Here is a 27,103-nt window from a genome sequence, read left to right as displayed (position 1 = left end):
TAATTTCTATCTTGGTAGTATTGATTCAGCAACAACATTAGAATGCAGCAATTAAAAAATGTGTCGAACATATCCAACTTCTTACATGTGGCAAATGCACTCACCGAAGATGCCAAAATATCTGCTGTATGTTTTGCTACTTTTTGAGAAGTTTCAAATTAATCTTATAAGTTAGTGTTCCTGCTGATTACACAGTTGTCACTGAATAATCCTGCATTCATTTTCTGTAATTCTGGGAACTGGAATAGCGATAGTAATAGGACGTGACCCAATATATCAGATTTATTTTGTCTAAATTTATTAGAGAATTTATGCATCTTCCAACAGTAGTCTCCATGATATCCAGCAGGTACCAAACACGTATTTTAAAACTTTTCTGAGGTTGCGCTTGTCTTTCCTCCCATGTAAAAAGTCAAGAAAATTGCTCAGATTTCATTTTATCTTTTTTTTTTTTAGCCACAGAGGCTATGAAGTCATTTTTTCTGAATTTGTTATTTTATAAACAGTCTTCATTTTAAGAAACAGAAATAATAACAGTATTAATATCAAAATGATTTGTCTTTTATTTTTCATGTATGGTTTTCCTCAGAAGTCAATAATATTGAAGTATTATCTACCTTTTATTAAGGCAGTGACTTTACTTGTTTATTTTTCTTGCCTAAGTACATCTAGAATTTCCCATTCTTTCTGACTGAAGTAGGAAATACTAGGTGGTAATATTTGGATTACAGCTATTAGTATTGTCTTCCAACAGTTTAAATCTTGCTTAAAATACCTGAAAGAAAAAGCAAATCGGTTAATAATTTTTTATATTCTTTTGCTATTTTATGTATGATGAATTGCAAAGTAGAACTCTCAATTTTAATTTAATTTTTTTTTGGACTTGCACTTTCATGAAGTAGCTATTAGTTGTTTTTATAACTGATGTGTGAGTTGGTACAAAGCAGAAAAACTCCGTGTCTCACACTGAAGAATGTCCAGCTTTCCAAACTGTTCCACATAGTCCATTGCCATTCTCTTTACACATGCTGCTGTGTGGATATCTGCCATTATGGACAGAAGAGCCTGCAGAAGTTTTCTGCATCTTTCGGAGTACCTCTCATAATGCAGTTTTCATCAAAAAATACTGTTAAGTTGGTCCAAAATAGAAATTGAATAGCCATCTAGGAAGCTGTTCTTCTCAGTGACTTCAAATCAAATCTGTATAATTCAGTAGTAAAGATACTTTTTTTTTTTTTCCAGTTATGCTCATAGCCTCTGAAACCTTCAGTGTTGCGTGTTTTCTTTCCAGTGGTGATGTACGGAAACTAATTTCGCTTGCAGTGTACACTACTGAGAAGTGTAAAAATGTACATAAAGTACAGATCCTATCTTTCTTGAGTCATTTTTTTCTGCCTATTTTTTTAAACATTATTTTAGTACTGTACAAACCTCTAAAAGAAGAGCTTGTGAGAAATCACATGCAGACCTTGCATTGTTTTCATAAATTTGCTCTTTCTTTTTTTTTTCTTTTAGTATGCTGTAAGTAGCCATGACTACTAATAGTGCATAAATAAAGAAATACAGCAAAAGTTAAATTATTTTGGCATGTGATCATATAGTCATAGTTTTCAGTATGGGAACAATCCAGATGCTTATGTTTTCTACTTATTCATCCTCTAGTTACAGCATAGTTCAGATAATGGAAATCTAAGAAAAGCTTGATTTTTCTAAAAATATAAATTAAAACCCAATGTTTTTCTCTAAAAATTGATCCCTCATCATTAACGCTCTACATTGTTTAACCCTAACCAGACGATGGGTGCTGCAGCAGCTAATTCAGGAAAACTCCTTGCCCACTCTTGTGAATAAAGGAAGCTTGGGAGCAGCACCTGCGGATAGAATTCACCGACTAGTGCAGGAGGAAATGAACGTCTGCTCTGAAGCTGCTGGGAGATACCCAAGCAACTACAATGCCTGGTCCCATCGCATCTGGGTTTTACAGCATGTGGGAAAGATGACTATCAAGGTAAAATACAATAATGAATAAAGTCTTTCATTTTCCTTGTCTTAAAAAAAACAAGAAGAAAAAAGTATTAAAAAAAAAGTCTGTCTTGCCGGGCATATCTTCTGACATGGATGGATTACTGTTAATCCATCGTATTAGGTGAGTGCAGGCAGCTAAAATGTGCTTTCTGAAAATGGGCAAAATATTGCGATGGGTATTGGTTTGTGTTTTTCCTAAGTGTAAGCAGGTTTTGCTCTGCAAGAAAGAAAGAGGTCTTTCTTGTCTGTGTACAATAAAGTTCTGTTCATCTGTTGGTACTTAGTGGTGGAGAATAAATATGTGAGCTACAACAAAGAAGGAACAAAAAATATATTTCATAACACTAATTTTGAATTTCTTAATAAAATAAAAGAATAACACATGACACGTATTATATTATTTTGATACTGTAATGTGATGTCTTTTTTTCCTACCCTTATTCTGCTTTTCTATCGTGTCAGGTTATTGAAGTATTAAGTAAAGACAGCAGGAAGTACAGAGAAAGCATAGTAGTGATGATAACCAGTTTCTTCAACATCATCTTTGATCAGACCACTGCTGCCAATGCAGTTTTAGCTCCAGCAATCTTGTATAATATGTATTATTATGTGAATATTGCATATATAATGTTTAGTATGTGTGAAATTTATATGAATTAGAATATTTCATATCACATGGTAGTATCTAAAATAAGACCTGTGAAAAATTGAATTAATTTACTGTGAGATGATCTAAAATTATATGGACAGTTTAATATTGTGGTTTCTAAGCTGATAGGTGAATTCATTGTGAATATTAAGTTGTTAAAATGACGCATCTCTAGCATTTTTATCAGCAGTGACAGTACTTTGCTGTAAATCTTCAGCAGAGGTAAGGGAGGAATTAAGAAGAGGATGAGTCTGTAGAGCTCTTATGGTTAAGCTTTATGAGCCAGCTACTGCTAGCAACTGGATGTTTCCTGTTAATTTTTACCTGAGAAACTTTAAAAAAAGTATAATATTGGTAGTAAATAGCAAGTATGTTCCAGACTTGTTGAGCGAGACAACCCAGAATTCAGATTCATCTGCTAAGTAAGATATGAACACGGATATGGACAACTTAGTGTTACGGGATTAGGATAGCTTGGAGGGTAGAAATTAGAGATTTATTAATAAGAAATAGAGATACTTACATAAATCTTTGATAAGTTTATTAAAAGTGTGAGGGAGAAGAGGACAAAAAATGCTGGCACTTTTAATTAAGACTCAGTAGTTCTATGCTCTAGTTGACAGTAGTTCAAAGTTTGTGATAACACCATGATTGTTTTTTGCATCTGCTGTTTCTTAATAATTTAAGTAAACAAACAGTTGCATCTTGATAGGAATAATTCTTCTCAAAGTTGGAATTTATCTCGTGGTTTAATTCATTGGCATTTGTCAGTGCTTGTTGTGTTAAGTCACAAACGTATCTGTGGGGAAATATCTGAAATTTGTTACATCATTCCTAACTCCACCTGTCTTGGTAGCTGCCCCAGGTTTCCTGTTGGTCTTCTCTTTAGCTTGGTTACTGAGAAAGTGATAGTTCCTCTGATTTTGTCCACAATGATTCTAGAATTCTAAAATATCCATATTGATTTTAGATTTTTTTTTCATGACATCACTGACGCATCTCTTCAAATGGCTTTGCATCAGTTGTTTTAGGTGCAGGAAAATTAGGAAAATGTGGAACATGAAAGATATAATGAATTTTGGGTTAAAATTTGTATCTAAGTGACTTTTAAAGGCAGAGTTAGAAAGTTATTTTTTGCAAGATTTGGCATGGAAAGATAACACAAAAAAAAACCCCAAGACATTAGAGAATTTCAGAAAAATGTAAAATTTTTTTTTTTCTTTGCTTGAAGCCTCAACTTTGTACATGCAACTAGTTACATGCTTAGGAAAGGTAAAAATTGAGATCTAACGCTGAAACTATGGTGAAAAAATTAATGGATTAAACACTACTGCGGAAGTCAAAGGTTGGCATGTGTGTCCTTTTCTGAAGCCAATTCTGGATGCCAATTCCATTGTACTTTGTTTACACTCTAGGATAAAAGAGGTTTTCAGGAGTGGAGAGGGAAATGTTTTCATGTTATGAATTTCTTCTGTTTAGTGCTGAAATTGAGAAAACTGAGCTGGTAAGAAACCTCAGCTGGAATTCAGCTGTTAGTTGGTTGTCTTGTCTTTTTTTTTTTTTTTTTTTTTAATCTCCAGTTGTTTTAAGAATCTTCCACTGTTACTGTGATGTTCACTGGAGGAGAGACTCTTAGTTTTCTTGTAGGTCTGGAAAGGTATAATGGAGTTCTCCTGTCTTGCACTTTTCTGAACCAGGTTTTCTGGATCAGAAAAGGAATGATGCTGTGAATCATTCTGTTTACTTTGCTTTATGCAGGGAGTAAAAATATCCAATTATTATGTTCCCCTGTAACTTTGTAGCTTACAAGCCTGTCACTTAAATGAATCAGATTATCTAGAGGTCTAAGTTGGACATAATGTGCGTAGTACCAGTTCCTCCTGATTAAAAGATGGTCTGTTTTTCCTGATGTCACTCTTAAGCCTTATGTTGTTTTTAATAGGATCTTAAAATTTCAATGTTCAGAAATTTAAAATAGTAAATTAAGTACTCCTGAGAATAGAGAAATTGCAGAACTGGGAATGAGGTGTTTTAGCACCCTTAAGAATTCCATGTGTGGAATCACAGACTATCCCAAGTTGGAAGGGACCCACAGGAATCATCGAGTCCAACTCGTGGCTTCACGCAGGACCACCCAAAAATTGAACACTATGACCAAGAGTGTTGGCCAAACACTCTTTGAACTCCGGCAGCTTGCTGCTGTGACCACTGCCCTGAGCAGCCCGTACAAATGCCCCACCACCCTAAGATACAGAACCTTTTCCAGACCCCCAGCCTGACACTCCCCCATGCTGTTCCCTTGTATCACATCACTGTTACTAAAGAGCAGAGCTCAGCACTGCCCCTCCGCTCTCCTTGTGAGGAGCTGCAGGCCACTGTGAGACCTCCCCTCAGCTCCTCTGCTCTGGGCTGAACACGCCCAGGGACCTCAGTCTGTACATATATCCAGGATTGCTCTGTCCCAGCTAAAGAATCCAGCATTTATTCTTCTTAAATTTCATGCAGTTGGTGATTGCCTAGCCCTCCAATTTGTCAAGCTCTCTGCAAGACGTCTCTACCCTGGAGAAAGCCAGTGTAGAATCATAGACTCAACACAGAATCATAGAATAGCTCCTCTTAATGTAGTATCACCTGTACACTTATTTATCATGCATTCAAGTCCTGTGGTGAGATCATTTATAAAAACATTGAAGAAAATGGAGCCCTAGTGAATCACTAGTGTCTGGCTGCATCCAGCTGAAGCAGCAAATTGTGCACAAGTTTGGGGTTGGCTGGGAGTTTATTCGTTACAGCAGTCACTGTCCTCCAGCTTGGGACTCCTGGTGTCCCAGGGCCCATCACTGGTGTTGAAGACAGAGACAACAACAGCATGAAACCTCTGCTTTTTCTACATTCCTATTTATAAGTGACCAACTTCGTGGAGTAACAGACCTTGTCAAGTAACAGGGTATTACTTGGTAGTGCATTTCAGTTTACTGATTTGTGAGATGCTGGTGATCTGTCTTTTCAAGGTGCACATCACGTAGAAAGCACTATTTGTTTTTTTTATTGTGTCTTTTAGAATTGATCGACAGTGAAAGATGTGTGTAGCTACACTTGTGCATATGAGATTTTTTTTCTTTCTGGGAGTCTGTGCCTCTTGTGCTGCAGGAGAAAAAAGGAAGACTTAGCCTGTGAAAGCTGCTTTGCATCAGTCAGTCCTGTTAAGTGATGGAGGTAGCTAAAAGCAAATTAAATGTTAAAGCAAGAATATACTAGTGAGGTTATATACAGTCTTTAAAAGTAAATGAAAAAGATACAGCTTTGAACTTTTTGAGAGTTTAAATTCCACAGAATGAGCAATGCAATGAAAGTGTGTAACTATTAGTTCTAATGCAAGAAACTAAAGCAAAATAAGGTTTGTCCATTATTGAAACTCCTCTTTCTGACTAGAAATGAAGGTTTATAAATGTTTACAATTAAGATAAAATTCTTAGGTGCCAGCTATGTTATAAATACAGCCACAGTCAATAACGGAAGCATTTATCACTGTTCTTTTGATAGCCTTTCTGGGAGTTCACCAATTATCTATTTTAAGTGAAGCATCTTAATTATAGACAAATACTCTTGTATACTACAGACTGTAGGACTTAGAACGTGTTATGGTCAGCATTCTATCTTGGAAAATGAAAGTATGATTTACTTTAAATCTCTCCTTTTTCAGTCTCTAATACACCAATGTGTCATTCACTAGGAAAAAATTAAAAGTACTTCTAATTAATAACATCCGTGTAGTTCAGTGTGCTTTCAACCTCTCACTCCTCTTGTGTTTATACCTAGCCAGTTTGAGGTTTTAACTATTGCTTGTTTCCTCTCCTAAGTGTTTTTGTTTGTGTGTTTTCTTGATCCTGTAGGCTTCTGTGACATCTACCTTTTCAAACTATGAAATATATATAGTTTCTTTAGTGCACGGATGCCAAGATACCTGCCGTTACACAGTGGTAAAGTTTCAGTGATCCTGTCATTTTCCTCTGTTTGTTCATAAATGCTGTGTAAGCTTTGAAAACCCCAAAAGAGAGGTGACCTCAATAAAAAGAAAACAGTGATGGTAGATTTCTCCTTAATTCTGGTTGACAACTGTCGCTGCCTTTTTTTCAGGTTCTCCTTGATGAACTTTCTTCCACTAAATACTGGGTTTCCATGCATGTCTCAGACCACAGTGGATTTCATTACCGCCAGTTCTTACTCAAGTCCTTGATAGGCAGAACTTGGAATGACGATAATACACTGGTACAAAATCAAATGGGAAATGAGCAAAACTCTAGCCTTCAAACAGAGGAGGAATGTGAAGGAGCAGAAGCTGTTTGTGTGGAGGAGCATAGTGTGGATATCCCCTGCTATTTAGAGGAGGAGTTGGATTTCTGCACTGATCTGATCGACACTTACCCAGGGCATGAAACCTTGTGGTGTCATAGGTAAGAGGAGTTTGTCAAAAGAGCATCCTTCTGGTTATTGGATTATTCTTTGCCTGGTGTTTCCAAATTAGTTATTTCTCTGATTTTAAAAGGTACCACTCAATTAACAATTTCTAAGCTACTATGTCACGAGCCTTTGGAAAACATTCAAGAGAATAATCAGAGTTTTTGAATGGAAATTTTGATTTGGTTAAGTATCTTGTTGGCATCAGCTCCACTTGTCCCAATAGTTTGTGCAAGTGTCTCCTCACACCTAAGATGTTTAAAGGGCAAAAGATGTAGCAAGAGACTTGAAGAAGAAGGATCAGCTATAGAAAACTTCTGCTTTGCCAGCTATGTATATATACCTGACAGTGAGTTTGCCAAAGTGACACTGAGACTTCTTTTTCTTTTGCTACTGAAACATATGAATATATATATATATAATTTTGGCTTTGATCCATTCTGTGTTGGCTAGCAGGCTTGGCTTACTTAGAAAGCACAGTGACAAAGCTGAACAGGATGGATGTGTGCTGTTACAGTAGTCAGAACTAAAGAAATGTGTGCTGTGTGAGGTGCAGCATCTTTTCCAATACCAAAATCTGTCCTTTTTCTTAAAATCCAAGACTAGTTGGTTACAGAATTGTATTCCTGCTGTTTTTGTAATTGCAGAAGATATTTGTGGGGATTGCGGGGGTGCAGCTTTTATAAGCCTGCAAGCATATACATGCAAAAGTTGCTTTCCGTAATTACATTTCTGCTGGTTTCTTCAACAAGTCTTGTCTAAGCTGAACAGAGGAGCTTGTTTTGTAGAGTGTGAACTGTGACAGGAGATTTTCTGGAGTGATACTTGTTTGCAAGTGAAAGAGGTGAAGTTTACATTTCATTTAACATTGTATATGGAATAATTTGCTGGATGGTAATGCAGATTTTATTATTGAGATCAACACATTGGTACAAGCAGTAGAATGATTAATTTCCAGTTCTACTTGAGGTTATCATATTCGCTCTGTCTGCATTCAGTAAACTGTTTTGCTGTGCGTTGAGTAATACGGTGTGGTGGCAAATTATGCTCTTCAGCCGCAATAGCAGATTATTATCAGCATATGTTTTTTTTTTCTTCCTTTTCCTCTGAAGGAGACGCGTGTTCTACCTTCAGCACCTCTTAATCAACAAACTTCCTCTTCTGAGTGCGGTGGTCTCATCAGTGGACAGCAGTGATGAAATTTCGCATAATTCACACCCCAATCCTGCGACAAGCCACGTGGCACAAGCTATGGATGTTGATGGTTTGAATGAATCCAGCAGCAAACAAGGTTATACTCAAGAAACAAAACGCCTGAAGCGTGCTCCTATGCAGGACTCTTTTGGCCCAGAAATGGAATACAGGTTCATAGATAAAGTTTTATCAACTTGTAGAGATGTGGACCAAGCCAGGTTTGCTACTGCTTACAGGAAATGGTTAGTTACTTTTTTAGGTCAGTGAAGGAAGAATTTAAAGCCTTGAGAGTTCTTTTAGTGCAATATTCTTTTTTCAGACACAGGTGCATGTCTTGGTTGCAAGTGTTAGCTAGCCACGTTTCTCACTCTTTTACTGGTCAGTCCTAAAACTTAAGAGTAGAAGTCTGTCACTTTATTTATTAAAGAACTGGCATATCGTTTTATTAAGTAAATGCCATTTGTTGTTCTTTCATCTTTTTTACAAGTCACTGGTTTTCTACCTGTGCCAGCTTTCTGCCATGCCATTGTCTTATTTTTTAACTTCTGTATTAAGGTGGACTCTGAATGGTGTGGCTTTTCAGAAAAAGAGGGGAAAAAGAAAGTTGTCTGCTTTTGAACAGAGTGTCTGGAAAAAGAAGAAGAGGATCTGTCAGTACCAGCTTAACCTTGTTCCAGGTAGTTGCTGTTTACTGTACTAGATCTTGCTTATACCTTAATGGATTCAGACTATATTCAGTGACTACTATTACTTTTGTGTTAGCTACCTTTGGTAGAACACCAGGCTGCAGAGTTTCTTCCTTAAAGAAGTAACAGCATTGGAGTCATGCCTTTTATTATTGTAACTAGGTTTTTGCTTCCTTATTAGTTATTAAGTGAGTTTGATAAGAAAGTCTCTGAAACTGAAATTCTGAAAAGGAGATGCAGGAAAATGAAGTATTTTCTGTCACAAACAAACGCAGTCAGAGCTGTATTTGGAAATATTTTTTCATAGAGCAGACTTCTTTACCTTAATTTCTTAATTTGTATTTATTTATTTATTTTACCTCAACAATTCAGAATTAATGACACTTGATACACATTTCTGAATGTATTATGTACACTACAGAATCTCAGCCTGCTGTATCACACATTGGTAACATATGCTTAACCAAGACCATACAGACCTAATAGATGGTGAGTTAAAAAAGTAATTCTGCTGACTGGTTGTTGAGACTATACAGTTCAAAACAAAAAAAAACCAAAAAAAAAACCCCAGCAGGACGGGACTATCTCTTTGCTTTTGTTCTTCTGCAGGGCTTCTGTGACTCCTTTCTTCATTGCACTTCTCTAACCATAGGACCTCTCTTTATGTAACTACAGATTTTAAGGGGATTTGATACACATTTCTATTCCAGTGAAATTAAACGTGAATGGTTTATTTTGTCATTTCCTTAGGAGTTGTCTTTGTAAGGGACTTTTAAGGGAGGAAATGTTGTACAACTGTAGAGGTTTGTACAAGGGCAACATTACCTCTGTTCCAAACAGAGAATATTAACTAAGGGGATTAGATTTTCAAGCTAGAGTCTTCGCCAAAATTGCTATTTATTTCTCCTGCCCAAAGTGCCTCCTTATTATGATCAGTTTCAAGTTGCTGTTTCTGTTGGGCAGAGAGAGAGAACATGAAAGTGGAATTAAAAGACACGTAGTCTGCTCAAAAACTTATCACTTGAAAAGAAGAAAGGCACTTGAAACGTGTGGAATTCCAACAGTGCTAAATAATTTGGTGCATAATGATTACTCTTGCATTTCAAAATGAAAATTGACCATCTCTAGTCTTAGAGAAGTTCGTAATTCATTTCAGCCACAGAGTAGCAAGCAGACATTTCTAAATATATGCTCTTGTGTTTATAATACCTAGGTAAGACTGATTTAGTCTGAAGGATCTTCCTGGCAAAGCTTTGTCACCATGAGCAACTACACCTGCCCCTGTAGCTAGGTATATATCACATGGCTTCTTGGGTTGCATGTTGGTTGCTTGTTTTGATTGCAGAAGAATGTAACTGATGTTGGAAACAGGTGTGGGAATGGCTGAAGAGGGTTATTATGCCATGAGGTGTTTTCTGTGTGATCACTGAAAAATGAGTAGGTTCAGGTGCAAACTGGAGTCTAAACTCAAGAACTTAAATATAGCAAAAATTCACACCCATCCCAGAGGACACAATGTGTTTTATGCATTAAAGATGTTTTAAGGCATGTTCAGTAGCCTGGATCAGCTTGATTAACAGACACCCCATTAATGACTGGTATGAACTTGGAAAACGTGAGTGAGATCAGGTGGCAGTCTTTTAAGGGCCATGTTCATGGTCATTGAGTAGTTAGACAGTAACTTAATTGTGTTTTCTTTGTTTACCTTTGCAAAAATTACTTCTTGGTAAGAAAAATAGAAGCAGGCAGCAGAAGACTGGGATGTGGGTGCAGGATACGAAATACTTCTTGAACTGTGGAAGAAATGCTCCCTTCTTGCACTGGACTAGTTGGTATTTTTAAAGGAGCTTGTAAGACTTACGCTAGAATCCAACTTCAAACCCATTATATAGTTCTTCCAGACTGCACATAAACATTTGAGATCAAACAGGTGCCCTCAAATGCATGTGTGCAGTTCCTGTTCCTGTCAGCAGCAACAAGGTTTGGTCCTACATGAACAAACAGAGTTGAATTGTACATTCAGACTTGGAAAATGTTCTGAGAATGCTGACTATAGATGTTGCCGACATTTTTGTTACTTGCACAAAAAACACCAGTGGCTGTAGTATGAGTCCAGAGTTATAAAACCTGTACCTGATGTAAATGCTCCCAGTTTTTTTTAATCCAGTGAACTGCTGCTTTTAGAGGTGTTTTCAGACCAGATTTTCCTGCACAAAGAACTAAACAATGAAAATGAATTTGATTGAAACAAGTCATATTTTCACTTTGAAAGGCAAGCGAACAGTAAGCTGACAAAAAAGGCTTTATTTTTCATTTTTAATGTAAGTTATATAGAAGAAGAAAATATATTACTAAATTATTTCATGCTGACAGTGTCCTGAAGCCTCTTGTGTGAGATGACTGAAAATGTACTTTAGCAAATTGTATTCAGCTCAGAATTGTAGGAAGTTTTAGAACATCTTTGGAACATACCAATTCAGTATTAGTTCAGAGTCTTTCTTGGACATGACTGAAAAGAAGGAAGAGTGGTTCAGGACATTGATAGTTAACGTATATAGATGTTGATGGGTACAGATCTCTTAAGTAATGTATTTTATTCACTTTGTGTTTCAGAGGTTAGAGTATTTTCATGTAGTCAGTGAATGTTCTCATGGAGAAAATGTCCAACAGAAGCTGCAGAATATAAGGCTTTAACCGTCTGTAAGTTCCTTCAGTTAGAAAATCAATTGTGTACAGACTTTAAGCATCTTCTTACAAAGTTCAACATCTTTACTGATTTTTTTTCCACTGTAATATGTGCTTCGCATTGATGCAGATTATTTTTGTTCACTGGATTAACTCTAGCAGAAATTTATTTCTGCTAGAAAAAGAAAAAAGGTTTTGTGGAGCAAATGTAATTTGAAACTACAGAAATTAGAAGGGATGTAATAATGGGTTGAATTCTCTGCTGGTACTACATAAGCTATTATTTCACTGGCATTTGTTATCTTGTGTGTTACAGTCACTGGAACAACACTTGCAGCATTAGATATGATTTCAATAATGCTGTATAAAGTTAATGTTAGAACACATCGCTATAGCTGCTCAAATTAGTATTTGTTAATCTCCTCCTACCTGATTATTAGTGTTTTGTTGACTTATAACACATTCTTTATACAATCAAATTCTTGTGACATTTAAATATGGAGAAAAGTAAACCGTTAATTTATACTGTTTAATTAACTTGTTTTAAGACAAATAAGCTAACATAGAAAGGAAGCTTAGAATCTGTTTTAAAATCAAAATTTCAGCATTTCCAGTTTTGTGCTAGTTCTACTTTATTAGAATACATAGCTAGAATCTGTGGGCAGGAGTGAATTTTTTAAAAAGTAAGTAGATAATTAATTTTTAAACAGTATTGTATAATACAGATGAGCAGAAATGAAGGTATTAGAGCACTTGTCTGCCTTGGCAGACTCAGCAAGCATACTTTTTCAGAATAACAAATCCTACAGTGAACAAAATGTGACTACCACAGAATAATTCAAGCAGTGAGTCTTCAGAGACGTGATGACTGAATTTTTGTACAAGGTTTTGTGGGTTAATTTTTGTTCTGTTTTGCCTTCTGTGAGGGAATAATACTCTTTAGGTTTTTTTTTTTTTAATTTAGTGGGAAACGAATCTTTGCACTGTAGTGTGGGGATGAAAAAGAAAACAACCATTGGGCAGTTTTGAAACACAAGCAGTGAAGTGGAATGTAGATGTGATTTTTTTATGTTTGTCTTGTTCACCTGGGGATAAGAGTTCTTCACAGAACTTTTTTTTTTTTTTTTAAGTTGTATAAAAGAGGATAAATCATCTATTTTTAAATGCACTTAACATTCAAGTTAGCTTCAAAGGAAGGTCAGTGTCCCTGGCTAAGGTGATTTTTCTTCTTTTTTCCCATGTGTTCAGAGTGTGTTTCCTTCCAGACTTATTGTCTGTTCTTCCAGCCAGCAAAAGAAGAATGTAGCAAAGGAGTAGTGAGGTGGCCTCATTTCGTGTTTAGGTAACTCTGACTACCTCCTGAAAAGTTCTCCTGTTATTGTCCATACGGGGAGTTCGTCACGCTCAGCTTTTTTTGAAGCCTTGTGCTAGGCCTAGATCCTCTTTCAGAGGTAAAAAGCAAGGGCTTTACCTCCAAAGCCATCTAGTTTCCTAAAAGAGTTTAAAGCAGGACAGAGGGTCGTTTAAAGAAAACAAAAAAAGCAAAAAAAAAAAAAACAAACCCAAAAACAAAGCAAAAAAAAGCTTCAAGCTGTAGTTAAAGTTGGGAAAACTAGAATTACTATATACTTTTGTTAATCCTTTCCTCTGAAAAAGCAATATGTTGCTACAAAATGGGGGAAATGTGTGCTTCCAAGAAATTCCCTGTAGACTGTTTATGTTTTTGAAGTATAAACCTAACCCTTTTAGTGGCTTTTATTTAGTGTGTAACGTTACTTCTCAGGGCATAGTGAATCATAGTGAATTAGGGTACAATTTTACAGTTTATAATTATTGATTTAAAAATAAAATGTAATTGCTAAACATGTAATAACTGACTTTTAACATTTTTTTTCTAGCTCTAGCATAATGTTTTATATCTACCCACACACTGATACTGTCCCTTAGCATCTTATCTGCATTATATTTTTATTCTGTATCTTAAATTACTGTTGCTGTCTTGCAGACAGCTCCTGGCAGTTGCTGGGTTTTGTCTCTATGCCTCCTAGTACAATTCAGTAAGCTACTCAGTATCTCACAAGGACATAGTTGAAATAACGGGGATGCTTTTTACTCCTATCTGTGCTGGCACACAACGTGGCTCTGATTTTTATTTATTTATTTATTAACTTTTGTTAGGAGTCCATACTAGAATTAACAAAGCTTTTACTTATTGACAGCATATGCTTTTGCATGGTGTAACTGCTGTGAAGAGCGTAACTCCTACCTGAAGCTTATTAGGCGTCTTTATCTGCACCATCTCAAACCTGCTGCTAATCCTACTATAGGTGGAGGTGAGGTTGAGCCCACAGCAAACAGGAGGGTGCCTATATCTGTTCGCAGGACATTTTGTGATTAGAACATAATGACTGTGAAACAAAGAGATTTTCTCCGATGAGGTATCCCTATATGTTGCTTTTGAAATTGGTACATCACTTATTCAATAAGATTCCCTGGATGGCTGTGTAGAATGAATATATTTTTTAATTAAAAGCAAAAAACAACAGAGTATAAATTATGCTATTACATATAGAAGGGTCACATAAATTATACACGGTACCAAAACTTGGTTTTATGAGGCAAAATATGTTTATGTCTAACATGCTCATTTCCTCTTGTTCTTTTTTTGAAATGTCTGTGTTTAAAACTGGGTAGTCATCTTGTAAAATGTGATTGGGAATGTCTTCTTAACTTCATGTAACAAAAAATAACAGGTGTCTTAAGTGGTTTTAAGTAGCATTAAGATTCCTGATAGTGATAGCACTATAGTATTTAAGTACGCTATTAAACACTAGTTTTGTAGCACTCTTATGTACATCAAAATACTATTGTATGTAGGGCAAAATGTTTATTTTATCAAGATATGTGAAAAAATATTTAATTCTCATAGCTTTCATATTAGGAAAAAAAAGCAGTTTTTAAACAGTATTTTGCAATATTTTTTTCTATGAAATATTCTCGGATACACGGTTGTGACCACTGTAAAATTGATGGAGATTTCCAATGTTGGTAAATTAGATAAATACTAAGTTTTGTAGCAGAAAGGATAAGAGAACAGTAAAACTGGAGAATAATGTGATAATGACCAGTGTTCTACAGGATAGTGACTTTAAAGCATTACATTCATTTTTCACTGGTCCTGTTTTCTCATAGTTCCTTTTTTTTTGTCACTGGTAAAGATGAATTATCTATATTTATTTTCCCACAGTGAGCATGCATATGTACAGGTGGGTAGGTGGAGGAACTGTGTTCATGTAATGTCTGGGCAGGAATGCAAAATGTTCCACATACAGCTATTTTTATGTTACACTGGTGATCTTGTGAACAGAACTGTTCTGTGGAGGACCTGTCTTAAGTCTCTGAATCTGGAAAGATCATTGCGAGTGTCAGAGTTTACTGAAAGCAGCTTCCCTACTGTGGCAGTTTTCCTTCCTTTCACAATTGTTGGGCAAATGTGTACATATAAGGACCAAATGATTTGTGGTGGTGTTTTTTCCAACTGCTTGTAGGTAATTTTTGAGACAGTGAAAGAGCTGGTCATGTCCTGCAAGTTGGGAGAATTGGGGAATGTTCAGCTGGTGTCCTACTTGTTAGGTAACTTTCATGAGTCTCCCAGGAAGGAACAGAGATTGGCACAATTTTGATAAAGTACGTCAGCCTCAGAGAAGACTAGGAAGACATGTAGGACACAGGCCAGCAATCAATATTTGAATCTAAACGTCAAATAGTTCTTTTTGTATGCTATTTTTAGTATTTTCTTGTTATTCTTTTCATAAAAATAAATTACATTAATTTTTTTGAAGATATTCATCATTTTCGATGCCTTTGGGTTTTGATTTACTTAACTTGGGGGATTAATTAGATAGGCTTAGTATGAGCAAGTAATAAACTTTAGACTCCTTTAGCAAAAACAGTTTGCAGGATCTGGATTTTAGTTTGTTACTGGTTTGAGTGCTTGATTTTAGAACAAAATGAAATAGTTCAATTGGAAAGGATCTTCAGAGATCATGTAGCCCAACTGCCTGACCATGTTAGGAGTAACCAGAAGTTAGAGCATGTTGTTGAGGGCGCGGTCTGAATGCCTCTTGAACACTGACAGACCAGGGGCATCAACCACTTCACTAGGAAGCCTGTTCCAGTGTTTGACCACCCTCACAATAAAGAAATATTTCTTAATGTCCAGTCTGAACCTCACCTTGCACAGCTTTGTGCTGTTCCCATGCATCCTGTCATCAGTTACCAGAGAGAAGTGATTGTTTTAAGTTCTGTTGAAATGAGCGATAAAATTCCTACTGACTTTCCTGACAAAAGGTTAGACCTTACTGAAGGAAGGATATCAGTAACTATATGGTAGCTCTGAAGTATTTACAGTGATGGATTGTAAGTGACTTCTGTGTCTCAGGCATATCGTCATATTTACAACTTCATGAAAAAAAGCTGATATGGTAATGTGTATTCATTAGCACAGTGGTTGAAGCGAAGCTGTTAAGGTTCTGGACTATTACAGGTTTAAAAGAGCAGCTGGAGACAAACGTGGGCAGTATACAGGTTTCAAGAGCTAAGAAAGCTTTTTGTTTTTTGTTTTGTTTGGAAGAACAAAGAGTTTGGGAGGTATTACATACGAAGATTTGTGTGTAGGTCAGTGACTGAGTTTCATGCAAGATGCTTAGGGAGGAATGGTAAGCTTTAAGGTGCCATGTGATAACTGGTGTAACATTGAAGGAAGAAAGTCCTAATAAATATTGAATGGCTTAAGTTTGACTGTTCTCAAAGTGTGCTGTATACATTTATGGTGTAACAGTAAACTGCACGTTTGTCACTCTGTCATCTCACAAACGTTTATAACTAATTTACTTTTTAAAATCCATCTACTTAATGTTGATTTGAGATGTTTAGAATTATTTGTTGTTATTGTTTCCTCCACTCTTTAATCCTTCTGTAGTGGAATCTAGCCGGAAAACAATTTTCACAGTTGTAAACTTAGCTTGGTTGTAAAGGGAAGTTCAAACTTTGCCATATAAAATGTTCAGTTCTCTAACGTCTAGTTAAAAACATAGGAGGGCATCCTAACAGTGATTTCCGTTTGTGCACACTGAGTTTTACCTTGTTTATCTCAAATATTTTGTATTGCATGTTGATTATATTTTTACATATTATAGTAGTACAAAATATATTAAAAAAAAATAAGAATACCCTTGGAGTCCTAACCATTCTATGCAGATGTCTTCCAAAATTTACAGGTACAATTTTAGTGGTGGTGGCTGGTATTTTTTTTTTCCACTTATTTATCAGCAGACTTGTTTTTATATGTATTAGTGATAAGTATACTAAGCACAGCTGTAAGTTATTGTATTTCTGTAGAAAATGGAAAAGAGTGTAAAATTGTTTTTGTTAAATGTTGGTAGTTTTTAAATAAACTTTTCATCTCCTTAAAACTGTGTTCTGTGGCAGCGTATTTACCCTAGAGTCAAATTTCATTGTTAACAGATGCCCTTTCTTAATGTTCTTAATCTCTTTTTGTTGATAAGCTTCTTTTAACAAGAACTGTGCCATCTTATATGAATTTAGGTGGTGTCAGCAGATATGTTAAGGCACATGCAAAATGAGGAGGTGATCCAAAACAGGCAGCATGGCTTCACCAAGAGCAGATTGTGCCTGAGCAATCTGGTGTGGCCTTCTGTGATGAAGTGACAACATCAGTGGACAAAGGAAGAGCTCTGATGTAATTGAGATGGACTTCTGGAAGGCCTTAGACATAGTCCCGCACCACATCCTTATCACTAAGTGGGAGAGAGACGGATTTGAAGAGTAGACTGGTCAGTGAGTAAGAAATTGTTTGGATAGTGGTGGCTGGAGGATTGTGGTCAATGGCTCTATGTCCAGGTGGAGGTCAGTGATGAGTGGTATCCCCCAGAGGTCCATCTTGGTACTAGTGTTCTCTAACATCTTTATCGGTGACCAAGTGTGTCCAAACTATGACCCATAGGCCACCTGCAGCCCTGAACAGCTAATTATGTGGCCCCACAAGATTGTAAACTTTTAACAGTATCAAGTGATTTTTTTTAGCAATATTTTTCATGAGTTGATTGCAGATAGCTTGAGTGCAGACTGTGTAGGTGACAACTGAATGCTGTGAAGGGGAGGGTACAGTGCAGTGCCTCTCATGCCCACCACATACAATGTCAAATTGATATCCACATGTATTACATGTGCTTGTGCTACTTGGCAAGTAAAAGGCAGTGATTACCAGTAGTAATATTTCAACCTACCTAGACATGTGTGCCTGTGAAGACATACATTCTTTGTTATTAAACAGACATTTAAGACTTGGCCTTGTGTTATTTTGTAAAATAATGAGTTAACGCATTCACTGTAGAAGAAATGTACAGAATACTTGTGCGGTACTGATGATCTGTAATTTTCAACATCTCAAAGAGCTCACAAAAAGTATAAGCAACTTGTGTTATGGTTTTTGGTGGATTTGACTGCTCATTTAAATGAGTTGAGTATGTGTCTTCAAGGTGCAAATCAACAGATCATTGCTATGTTTCAAACCGTTGCAGCATTTGAAATGAAACTTAAATTATAGCAAGCTGAAGTGGTGGCAATTAATTGTAGGCATTGTGATAAATTGGCTAAACACAGTCCTGTGAACAGTGAAAAATATGCAGCACTGCTTTCTGGTGTGATAAAGGAATTTTTGAAAGGTTTCAAGATTCCTGAAAATATAATTTTTTTTTTTTTTGGTGTATCTGCAACTCCACATTCAGTTGACATAAATAAATTACCTGCAGATTTTCAAATGGAATGTATAGAGTTGCAGTCAGATATTTAACTCAAGGAAAAATCTGATCGTGTCTCTTTACCAGACTTCTGTAAGCCGTATCTTAGTAGAGAAAATTATCCCTTGCTTCGCAATCACACCTTATTCCTGTCATTGCTTTTTGACATCAGAGCAACTGTTTTCAGGGATGAAGTACAGGAGGGGTAAAATAAGATAAAAAATCTCTGATGAGCACCTTAAGAACTCGCTAAGAATAGCAGCCACCTCCATCAAACCAGACTGATGCATGAGTTGCATGAAAACAAGGTCAGATGTCCCACCAGTTTTATGCTTTTGTTGCCCTCTTTTTCTGTTTTAATAAATAGTTAAAAAAAAAAAGTTTTTTAATTATGTACATTAACTATATTACATATTTTATATGAGGCCCAGGATAGTTCCTCACTTAATAAAAGATCCAGTCCAACCATCCCCTCCATGCCCACTGTGTCTCTCAGTACCACATCTCCACATCTCTTCAGCACCTCCAGGGATAATGACTCTGTCACCTGGGCAGCCTGTGCCAATGTCTCTCCACTCTTCCAGAGAAAAAAATTTTCCTACTATCCATCTACCTGATGTATGCTCATATGATCCCTAATCTGAACTGGATGAAAAGGTGCGTGAGGTATATTCATTATTTTTGTAAAATTTCAAATTATTTAAAATATATATGCATTAAGACATTCTGAGTTTTTAGATCTGCAATTGTGATCTTCACATGGCATTTACTTTATGTTTAGTTTTGAGCTTTCATTTATCAGAAATTGTTCTTAATATCAAAACTGACTTCCATGTTAAAATATACTTAACAGACTTCAGTTAACACTTGTCATGGTTTTATGATTTTTGGTTATCAGTATTCCACATCATAGCATCATGTAGTGCACTGGGAATTAAAGAGTTAATGCTCCAGTTCTGTGGATCATGGATAGTTCCAGGTTCGCAGAAGAGAAGAAGAACTACATCTCCCAGAGGACTGCTCGCTGTTCTGTTACTGTTTTCCATTCAGAAGGAAAGATAAAACTGTTTGCAGGTCATGAGACATGCTCCCTTCTCTGCCTGTCTCTCATCCCAGCAGCATCTCACTCCCCAGCCGTCTCACCATCGGTATTAGAGTAAGGCCTACCTTAATTTTGGACACTCTCTCTCATTTTATTGGATTTATTAGCTTAAATTGTATTACACTGCATTATGTTGTGTTTTTTTGCATTCCGGTATCTTATTTAGTACATTAGTTCGTTTCTCCTCAGATTGTTGCCACTGTGTTGTTCTTAGGCCCATCTCCCTACCCCTTTTCCCTTTTCCCTTTCCCAGGGCATGGGTCCATGGGTCCCCTGCCCCATTAGTCATGGAACTGGGCTGAACCCGCCTGTAAATTGTTAACGACACTTTAGTAGATTTATTTCTACTCCTTGTGTTTCAGGGCAATTAATAGTTCTATAAAGAATTTTCATTCCAGGCTGTTAACCAAATAACTGAGATTAATACTATTTAAATATCTTATTATAACCAGAATGTTGTGGAGTTATAACATGCTGATCACTTAATTGGATAAATATAAGTTGGATAGACAAACTACTTGCTGGATAAGGAACTGGCTGGATGGTTGCTCTCAGAGAGTTGTGGTCAGTGGCTCAGTGTCCAAGTGGAGACTGGTGACAAGTGGTGTTTCTCAGGGATTGGTGCTGGGACTGGTGCTGTTTAACATCTTTCTAGGCAACACGTACAGTGGGATCGAGTGCACCCTCAGCAAGTTTGCAGACGACACCAAGCTGAGTGGTACAGCTGACATGCTAAAGGGAAGGGATGCCATCCAGAGGGACCTGGACAGGATTGAGAAGTAGGCCCATGCCAATTTCATGAAGTTCAACAAGGCCAAGTGAAAGGTCCTGCACCTGGGTCAGAGCAGTCCCAAGCACAGATACAGGTTGCGCAGAGAATGGCTTGAGAGCAGCCCTGAGGAGAAGGATTTGGAAGTGTCGATTGATGACTCAACATGAGTTGGCAGTGTGCGCTTGCGGCCCAGAAGGCCAACCGTATCATGGGTTGCACCAAGAGAAGTGTGACCAGCAGGTTGAGGGAGGTGATTCTGCCCCTCTGCTCTCATGAGACCCCACCTGGAGTATTGTGTCCAGCTCTGGGGCCCTCAATACAAGAAGGACATGGAGCTTTTGGAATGGGTCCAGAGGAAGGCCATGATGATCAGAGGGCTGGAGCAGCTCCCTACAAGGACAGGCTGATAGATCTGCGGCTCTTCAGCCTGGAGAAGAGAAGGCTCTGGGAGGACCTTATAGCGGCCATCCAGTACTTGGAGGGGGCCTACAGGAAAGCTGGGGAGGGCCTTTTTATAAGGGCATGTAGTGACAGGACAAGGGGAAGTGGCCTTAAACTGGAAGAGGGTAGACTTAGACTAGATATTAAGAAGACATTCTTTATTGTGAGGCTGGTGAGACACTGGAACTCTCTGGTTGCCCAGAGAGGTTGTGAATGCCCCCTCCCTGGAAGCATTCAAGGCCAGGCTGGATGGGGCTTTCAGCAACCTGGTCTAGTGGGAGTTGTCCCTGCCTATAGCGGGTCGTTGGAACTAGATGATCTTAAAGGTCCCTTCCAACCCAAACCGTTCCATGATACTTTTATCCATTTGCAGCATGAGAAACCTGCATGACCACTGTAGTTAAGCTGGGAGGGAGACAAAAGACCTCTTTGTCGAAAGATTTCAGGCTCATTTGGTCCCTCTGGTGAACAATGAAAGCTAAATTATGCATTGTGTTTATATGTGGCAGTGTGTCAGTGTGGCAGTGTCAATAAGAAAACTTGCCTTTTCAGGTCTTCCACAGGATCAGAGAAGTATTAAAAGCCTGGTTGTCACTAGAATCAAATGGCAGAAATTGAGCCTTCTTTATGCCTTCCTATGTGACACCAAAGCCTATAAGACAAGGGGCATTTTCTCAATGTCTTTGTTAACAGATTTTTAGAAGAATATGCACTTTTTTATTTATTCAACATTTCTATATAAAGCACCACCATCAACTTGATTATCTTTGTTCATGTTACAGAAAAACAAAAAAAAAGCCCGAACTGTAAAAAGTAGTAACTGATTTACTAGTTAATGGGAAGAGTGAAGCAAAATTCTCTACACTGTGTATAAAAAATAAATAGTATGTTGAGGATGACCTTCAAGTAGATCATATTCCTTTAATACTTTTCCAAATGTTAAAAATTGCATCCTTCAATGAGTTGTTGCTGAATTCCCCAAATACTACCGTATATCATATTAACCATATGACTGATTCATGATGATTTGTTCTTTTATTATTTGTCATTTTAAAAAATATATTTTTTCATTTTATTATTTTTTAGGTCTATTGTGTAATGTTCCAGAAGGCACAGATGTTCTCCTCTATTATACTCTGAAGAGTTTTTACCTTGCAAGCTGTCCGTTTAAAGTCCTCTTCATTGCATAATACTGCATTCTTTTTAATTTAAATAAATTAAATATTTATGCATATGGCCCCTCAGGCAAAATGAATGCTTCAAAGCATAAATAGTGCTATACTGTTTCCTTAAAGTGTTGAAATATTAGAAAAGGGACAACCTGTTTCAGCGGGTTACAGGTGGTCAGGCTACAGTAATTGCAATCCAATAGAAGTCCATCTTTCTTTTGTGGCATGTGCAATGCCTACTCCAATGGGATGATGGGCATGATCAGAAAACAAGATTTTTAGAAACTGCCGTCGAACTTTTTGGGGGCAAAGACCAGCGTTTGAAACGCTGAGACTCTTCAAGTGATACCAAATCCCAGTTAATGAACAGGCTCTTTTTGGTGAGTTATAACATAAAAGAAAAGGGGGAAGAAGGACTTAAAAAAAAAAAACCTCTGATGTCTTTCAGCACCACCTTAGATTATACCAATACAAGTGACACAGAAAATGTCAGGCATCCTCCTTGTGCCCTTGTCTAATGTAAAGGACTTCTTAAAGACGTTAGCATAAGAAATTAATTTATGAAGGAAAATGCCCATGGAACCAAATTATTCCTGTTCTGCAGATTAGTGACAGGTTTGACACAGACACAGCTGGGCAAAATTTTACTGGTATGTTATAAAGGAATTTAATCAAATATAAATGATGACACAGGTGAATCCCAGCCTTGAATACCATAGATGCTACTCTGAACTCCTGATAGCTATTTTAGAACAAACTAAGGAAGAAGACTGGATGTGTAGAAGATTTTATTAATAAAATGTGTCTCCTCATTAACTGGACCTGGATATTGCAAAGGGGGAGGAGTTACTCTCAGGGTTTCTCTTTCCAGGAAAAAGTAAAAATAAAAATAACACTCATTGGTCCAATATCAGACTTTGGAAATGAAATTTCCAATTCTGAAAGCCATTTACTTTAACATCAAGAGTACCTCTGAAACATTCCTTGCTGTTCTAGCAGCAGATACTCCACAAATACTCTTCAGAGATTAATGCTTTTTGACATATGAAAGCTGTAACTCCAAGCTTTCAGATAGTAAAAAGCACTCATTTATGTTTCTAGTGGATCTTGAGCCATCTGACCTTAAAACTATGTCAAGTTTCCACTGGTCTTTTCAGTCTGGGAGAGCTGTTTTGTCTCTGGCCCAAGGCTGAAAGTAGCAAGCCACAGACCTCTGAGCAGTGCAATTTCCAGATCCTGAAAATACATCCAGGCTGCCTAGATTACTAGAGCAATGTAGCAAAAAATGCCTGAGCTGCCACAACCAAGGTTTTTATCTAGGCTAATGGATATATATATAGACATGGAGTGTAAACATGCTGAATCCAATTAATGCACTTTAAAGAGTGCAATTTTGTTTCTGAAAAGTGAAGCATTCAACATGACTTTCTCCCTTTGAAGGGAGAAAGTACTTTGAAGTATCCAGGCCCAGTTAATGAGATGTCTGTGTGAAAGCTGGGCCAGGTTCTTCCCCATGAAATAGATGCTTTTCTGGCACTCAAGCAGTGGCTTGTACCTAACGAGTCTTAAAAGCGATTGACACACGGGATGGTGTTAAGTGTTTGTCTCTAAATTAAAATACAAGGGGGGGATAAAAGCACTTACAACAAAAAAAGTTCAGCATAAATAGCTCTACTTACATTGCAAGAGTGTCTGAATATTTCAAAATCTGGCTGCTTCGTTCTTGTGACAGATTACCACTGTGACTTAGTAAATAAAACAAAAATGCAGATATCACAAGCGGGACATTAAGTTATAACATTCTGAGATTGAGTTCTCTATGTTTAAATGTGGTCTGGATGTCTCTAAAAGGGCAGTTTACATTTGTCCAGCAGATTAATTCCACATAAGTGTGGTTTTACAAAACCGAACAAGTGTTTCTACATTTTCAAAAAGAGCAAAACTGTGCTGCATAAATCAAAGCTTCATCTCTAAAATAAGCAGATCACAACTTCCAACATTTTAACTGAAAAAAAAGAAAAAAGAATATTGACATAAATAATGACTATCAGATAGATAACATGTAGGAGGTAGAAGGTCAATGCTAATGCAAGCGCATTAATACTGCTGCGTAACAGCAGCATCTTTCCAAGTTCACAAGTAACCTGTGCCCGAGAACACCTGTCATTGACGACAGTGAGACAAATAGGAAAAAATGAAACTTAAGAAGAAAAACAGATTTATAATATAGATTTTTTTTTTTCTGCTGCAATGATTAGTCTTTAATAGTTGTAAGACTTCAACGGAGTGACTTAGGTTGGAAGGGAGCTCCAGGGGTCAATTGGCCAAAGCTACCTCTTACAGGAGGGCAAACTTAGACCACATTCAATTCTTACTGCTTGATTACTGTGAGAGAGGGCAGGAAGACAGAAGTCAACCGCAAGCAAAGTGCTTTACGTAATACACCAATTCAGAAACGAACAGCTTTGAAAGCCTCTCAAGTCTACACCTGCTAAATTGTAACCTGGGGCTGTAGCAGGCCATACACGGGCCATAAAAAAAGGAGCACATAGCAGAAATCTCCTTCTGGTTTTGTTATTTTCACGTCAAAAGCCATCAGGCAGAGAGATGTCTCCAGGACAAGAAAGAAATCAATAAATAAAGACTATTATCAAAGAAGAAAAAAATGAGGTGTTGCAGTGAACACGGTTCTTGAACACCTCCAGGGATGGTGACTCCTGTTCCTATCCTTGGCTACTCATTTGGAGAATAAATTTTTCCTTCTATACAATCTGAACTCTGCTATCTGCATTGACTTAAGACAATTTGCACTGGGGTATGCCTAAGCACTTCACAGATCACATTTTCTGAAAGGAGAAATTTGCAATACTGTCAAAATGTACCAACTTAGGACAAACCACCATTATTTTGCATTAGTTATTGTGTATCTTAAAACATCTCTTACTTTTTTCCATTAAAAAATGGAAATCTTTCAACAGATACCAGTCTGGCCATGAATGAAAAAACACATTCCTTCAAGTAATTTCATAGAGTCACAGAATAGTTTGAGTTGGAAGGGGCCTTTAAAGATCATCTGTTCCACCTCTTGTGCAATGAACAGGGACACCTATGGCTCGATCAGGGTGCTTAGAACCCCATCCAGCCTGGCCTTGAGTGTCTCCATGGATGGAGAATCCACCACCTCTCTGGGCAACATGTTTCAGTGCCTCAGCACTCCTACTGTAAAAAACTTCTTCCTTACATCCAAGCTAAATCTCCTCTCTTTCAGTTTGAAACCATTTCCCCTTGTCCTATCACCACAGACCCTGCTAAAGAGTCTGTCCCCTTCTTTCTTACCGCCCCCTGTTAGATACTGAAAGGTCACTCTTAGGTCTCCCTGGAGCCTTCTCTTCTCCAGGCTGAACAGCCCCAGCTCTCTCAGTCTGTCCTTGTAGGGGAATTTATTTTAGTCATTACAATCTAGGCATATTGCTTTAAATACCATACATGTAAGGCATTATCTCAAGGACTTCAGCATTCTGTGTGTATGTGGAATCACTGCAAAGCATGGGAGCAGTGACTTGGGAAAGCAGTTCCAACTGCTGTTTACAGCCTGCACTACAGATGTGGTATTGGGCTTTGTCCTTGACTCCATCAAGGCTGTAGCGACCTTGTAGAGATCTAGACAAAATAGAGAGCTGCATAGCCATGAGCCGCATGAATTTTAACAAGAGCAAGTACCAGGTTCTGCACCTGGGAAGGGGCAACCCCAGCTATACGTACAGACTGAGAGATAAGACACTGGAGAGCAGCCTTGCTGAAAGAGATTCAGGGGTCCTGGTTGACAGCAAGTTGAATATAAGCCAGCAGTGTGTACAGGCAGCCAGGAAGGCCAACTGTATCCTGGGTGCATCAAGCACAGCACTGCCAGCCATTTGAGGGAAGGGACTGTCCTGCTCTGCTCTGTGATGGTTGCAGCCTCATCTTGAGTACTGTGTAGTTTTGCCCACCACAGTACAAGGACACAAAACCTCCTCTGTAGTCCAAAGCAGGGCTACAAAGATGGTGAAGGGTCTAAAGGGGATGATGTGTAAGGAGCGGTTGAAGTCCCGTGGCGTGCTCAGCCCAGAGCAGAGGAGCTGAGGGGAGGCTTCACGGCGGCCTGCAGCTCCTTACAAGGGGAGCGGAGGGGCAGCACTGAGCTCTGCTCTCTGGTGACAGTGATGTGATACAAGGGAGCAGCTGGGAGCAGCTTGGAGCAGCGTGAGGGGATGGTCAGGTTGGGGGTTAGGGAATGGTTCTCCACCTTAGGGTGGTGGGGCGCTGGAACGGACTCCTCTGAGCCGTGGTCACAGAACCGAGCTGCCGGACTTCAAGGAGCGTCTGGCCAACACTCTCAGACATACATGGCCTGAGTTTCGGGTAGTTCTGCGTGGAGCCAGGAGTTGGACTCGGTGATCCTTAATTATTCTCTTCGAACTCACGATATCCTATGATTAACGCCACGTTTGTACGTGTGAACAGGGAGCAAGCAGTCGCGTGCAGTGAGCCGCGCTGGTGAGACCTCACGGCACGGCAGCGGGCCTCCCTGCAGGCTGGCGGCACACCGCGGGCTGCCGGGCACCTCCGCAGCCGGGCGGATACGCGAGGCCGCCCGCAACGATCCCTATCTCGGAGCCCTGACCGCCGCTGGGCAGGAAGGGCTGCCCCGAGACCTGGCTCCAGGTGCGCGATCCTGCCGCGCCCCGGCTGCGGGCAGCCATTGCTCTCCCCGCGGCAGGGTCGGGCTCCGGGCCGGGCTCACCCCACTCTCCGGGGCGTTCGCTCAGCAGAGAGCGGCCCGGCCCGGCCCGGCGGCCGCCATCTCCTCACCTCCCACCGGCGGGGCCCGCCATGGCGCCCGCCCCGCATCGCCGCCGGACCAGGAGGGCGGCGGCCGACGCTCTGACGCGAAGGGCGGTGCGGAGCGGCGGGAGGGGCCGTGCCGGGCGGTGCTAGCGGCGGGGGTGGCGGCCGGAGGAAGATGGTGGCGGGAGGAGAGGCTGCCTGCCGGGCTGTCCGCCCCGCGCTGTGCTGCCAGCCCAGCCGGAGCCGCCCTGCGTGGTGAGGAGGCGGCGCAGAC

At 38.7% G+C, this 27,103-nt stretch overlaps 2 protein-coding genes across 9 annotated transcripts in view; both read left to right on the top strand.

Moving 5' to 3' along the window:
• Positions 1–16,926, top strand: part of PTAR1 (protein prenyltransferase alpha subunit repeat containing 1) — a 36,317-nt gene extending 19,391 nt beyond the window's left edge. For 3 of the 7 annotated variants that reach the window (XM_021380606.1, XM_021380604.1, XM_021380601.1), the window contains 5 exons: positions 1,795–2,008; positions 6,812–7,128; positions 8,245–8,568; positions 8,882–9,003; positions 13,917–16,926. In XM_021380606.1, coding sequence (XP_021236281.1) covers positions 1,795–2,008; positions 6,812–7,128; positions 8,245–8,568; positions 8,882–9,003; positions 13,917–14,095 — 1,156 coding nt within the window. In that variant the 3' untranslated portion in view covers positions 14,096–16,926. Of the gene's footprint in view, positions 1–1,794; positions 2,009–6,811; positions 7,129–8,244; positions 9,025–11,625; positions 13,272–13,916 lie in introns of those variants that run through there. The other 4 variants (XM_021380608.1, XM_021380607.1, XM_021380603.1 and 1 more) reach the window with 3 other exon arrangements.
• The window catches only part of APBA1 (amyloid beta precursor protein binding family A member 1), an 88,565-nt gene continuing 88,422 nt past the window's right edge, over positions 26,961–27,103 (top strand). For both annotated transcript variants that reach the window (XM_021380714.1, XM_021380711.1), the window contains exon 1: positions 26,961–27,103. The gene's annotated coding sequence lies outside the window, so the exon portion shown is untranslated.

This window comes from Numida meleagris, chromosome Z (genome assembly GCF_002078875.1).
Source record: "Numida meleagris isolate 19003 breed g44 Domestic line chromosome Z, NumMel1.0, whole genome shotgun sequence".
In the NCBI taxonomy this organism is placed as follows: Eukaryota; Metazoa; Chordata; class Aves; order Galliformes; family Numididae; genus Numida; species Numida meleagris.
Note: the sequence above shows the minus strand (reverse complement) of the source record. Positions and strands in the feature narration are given on the sequence as shown.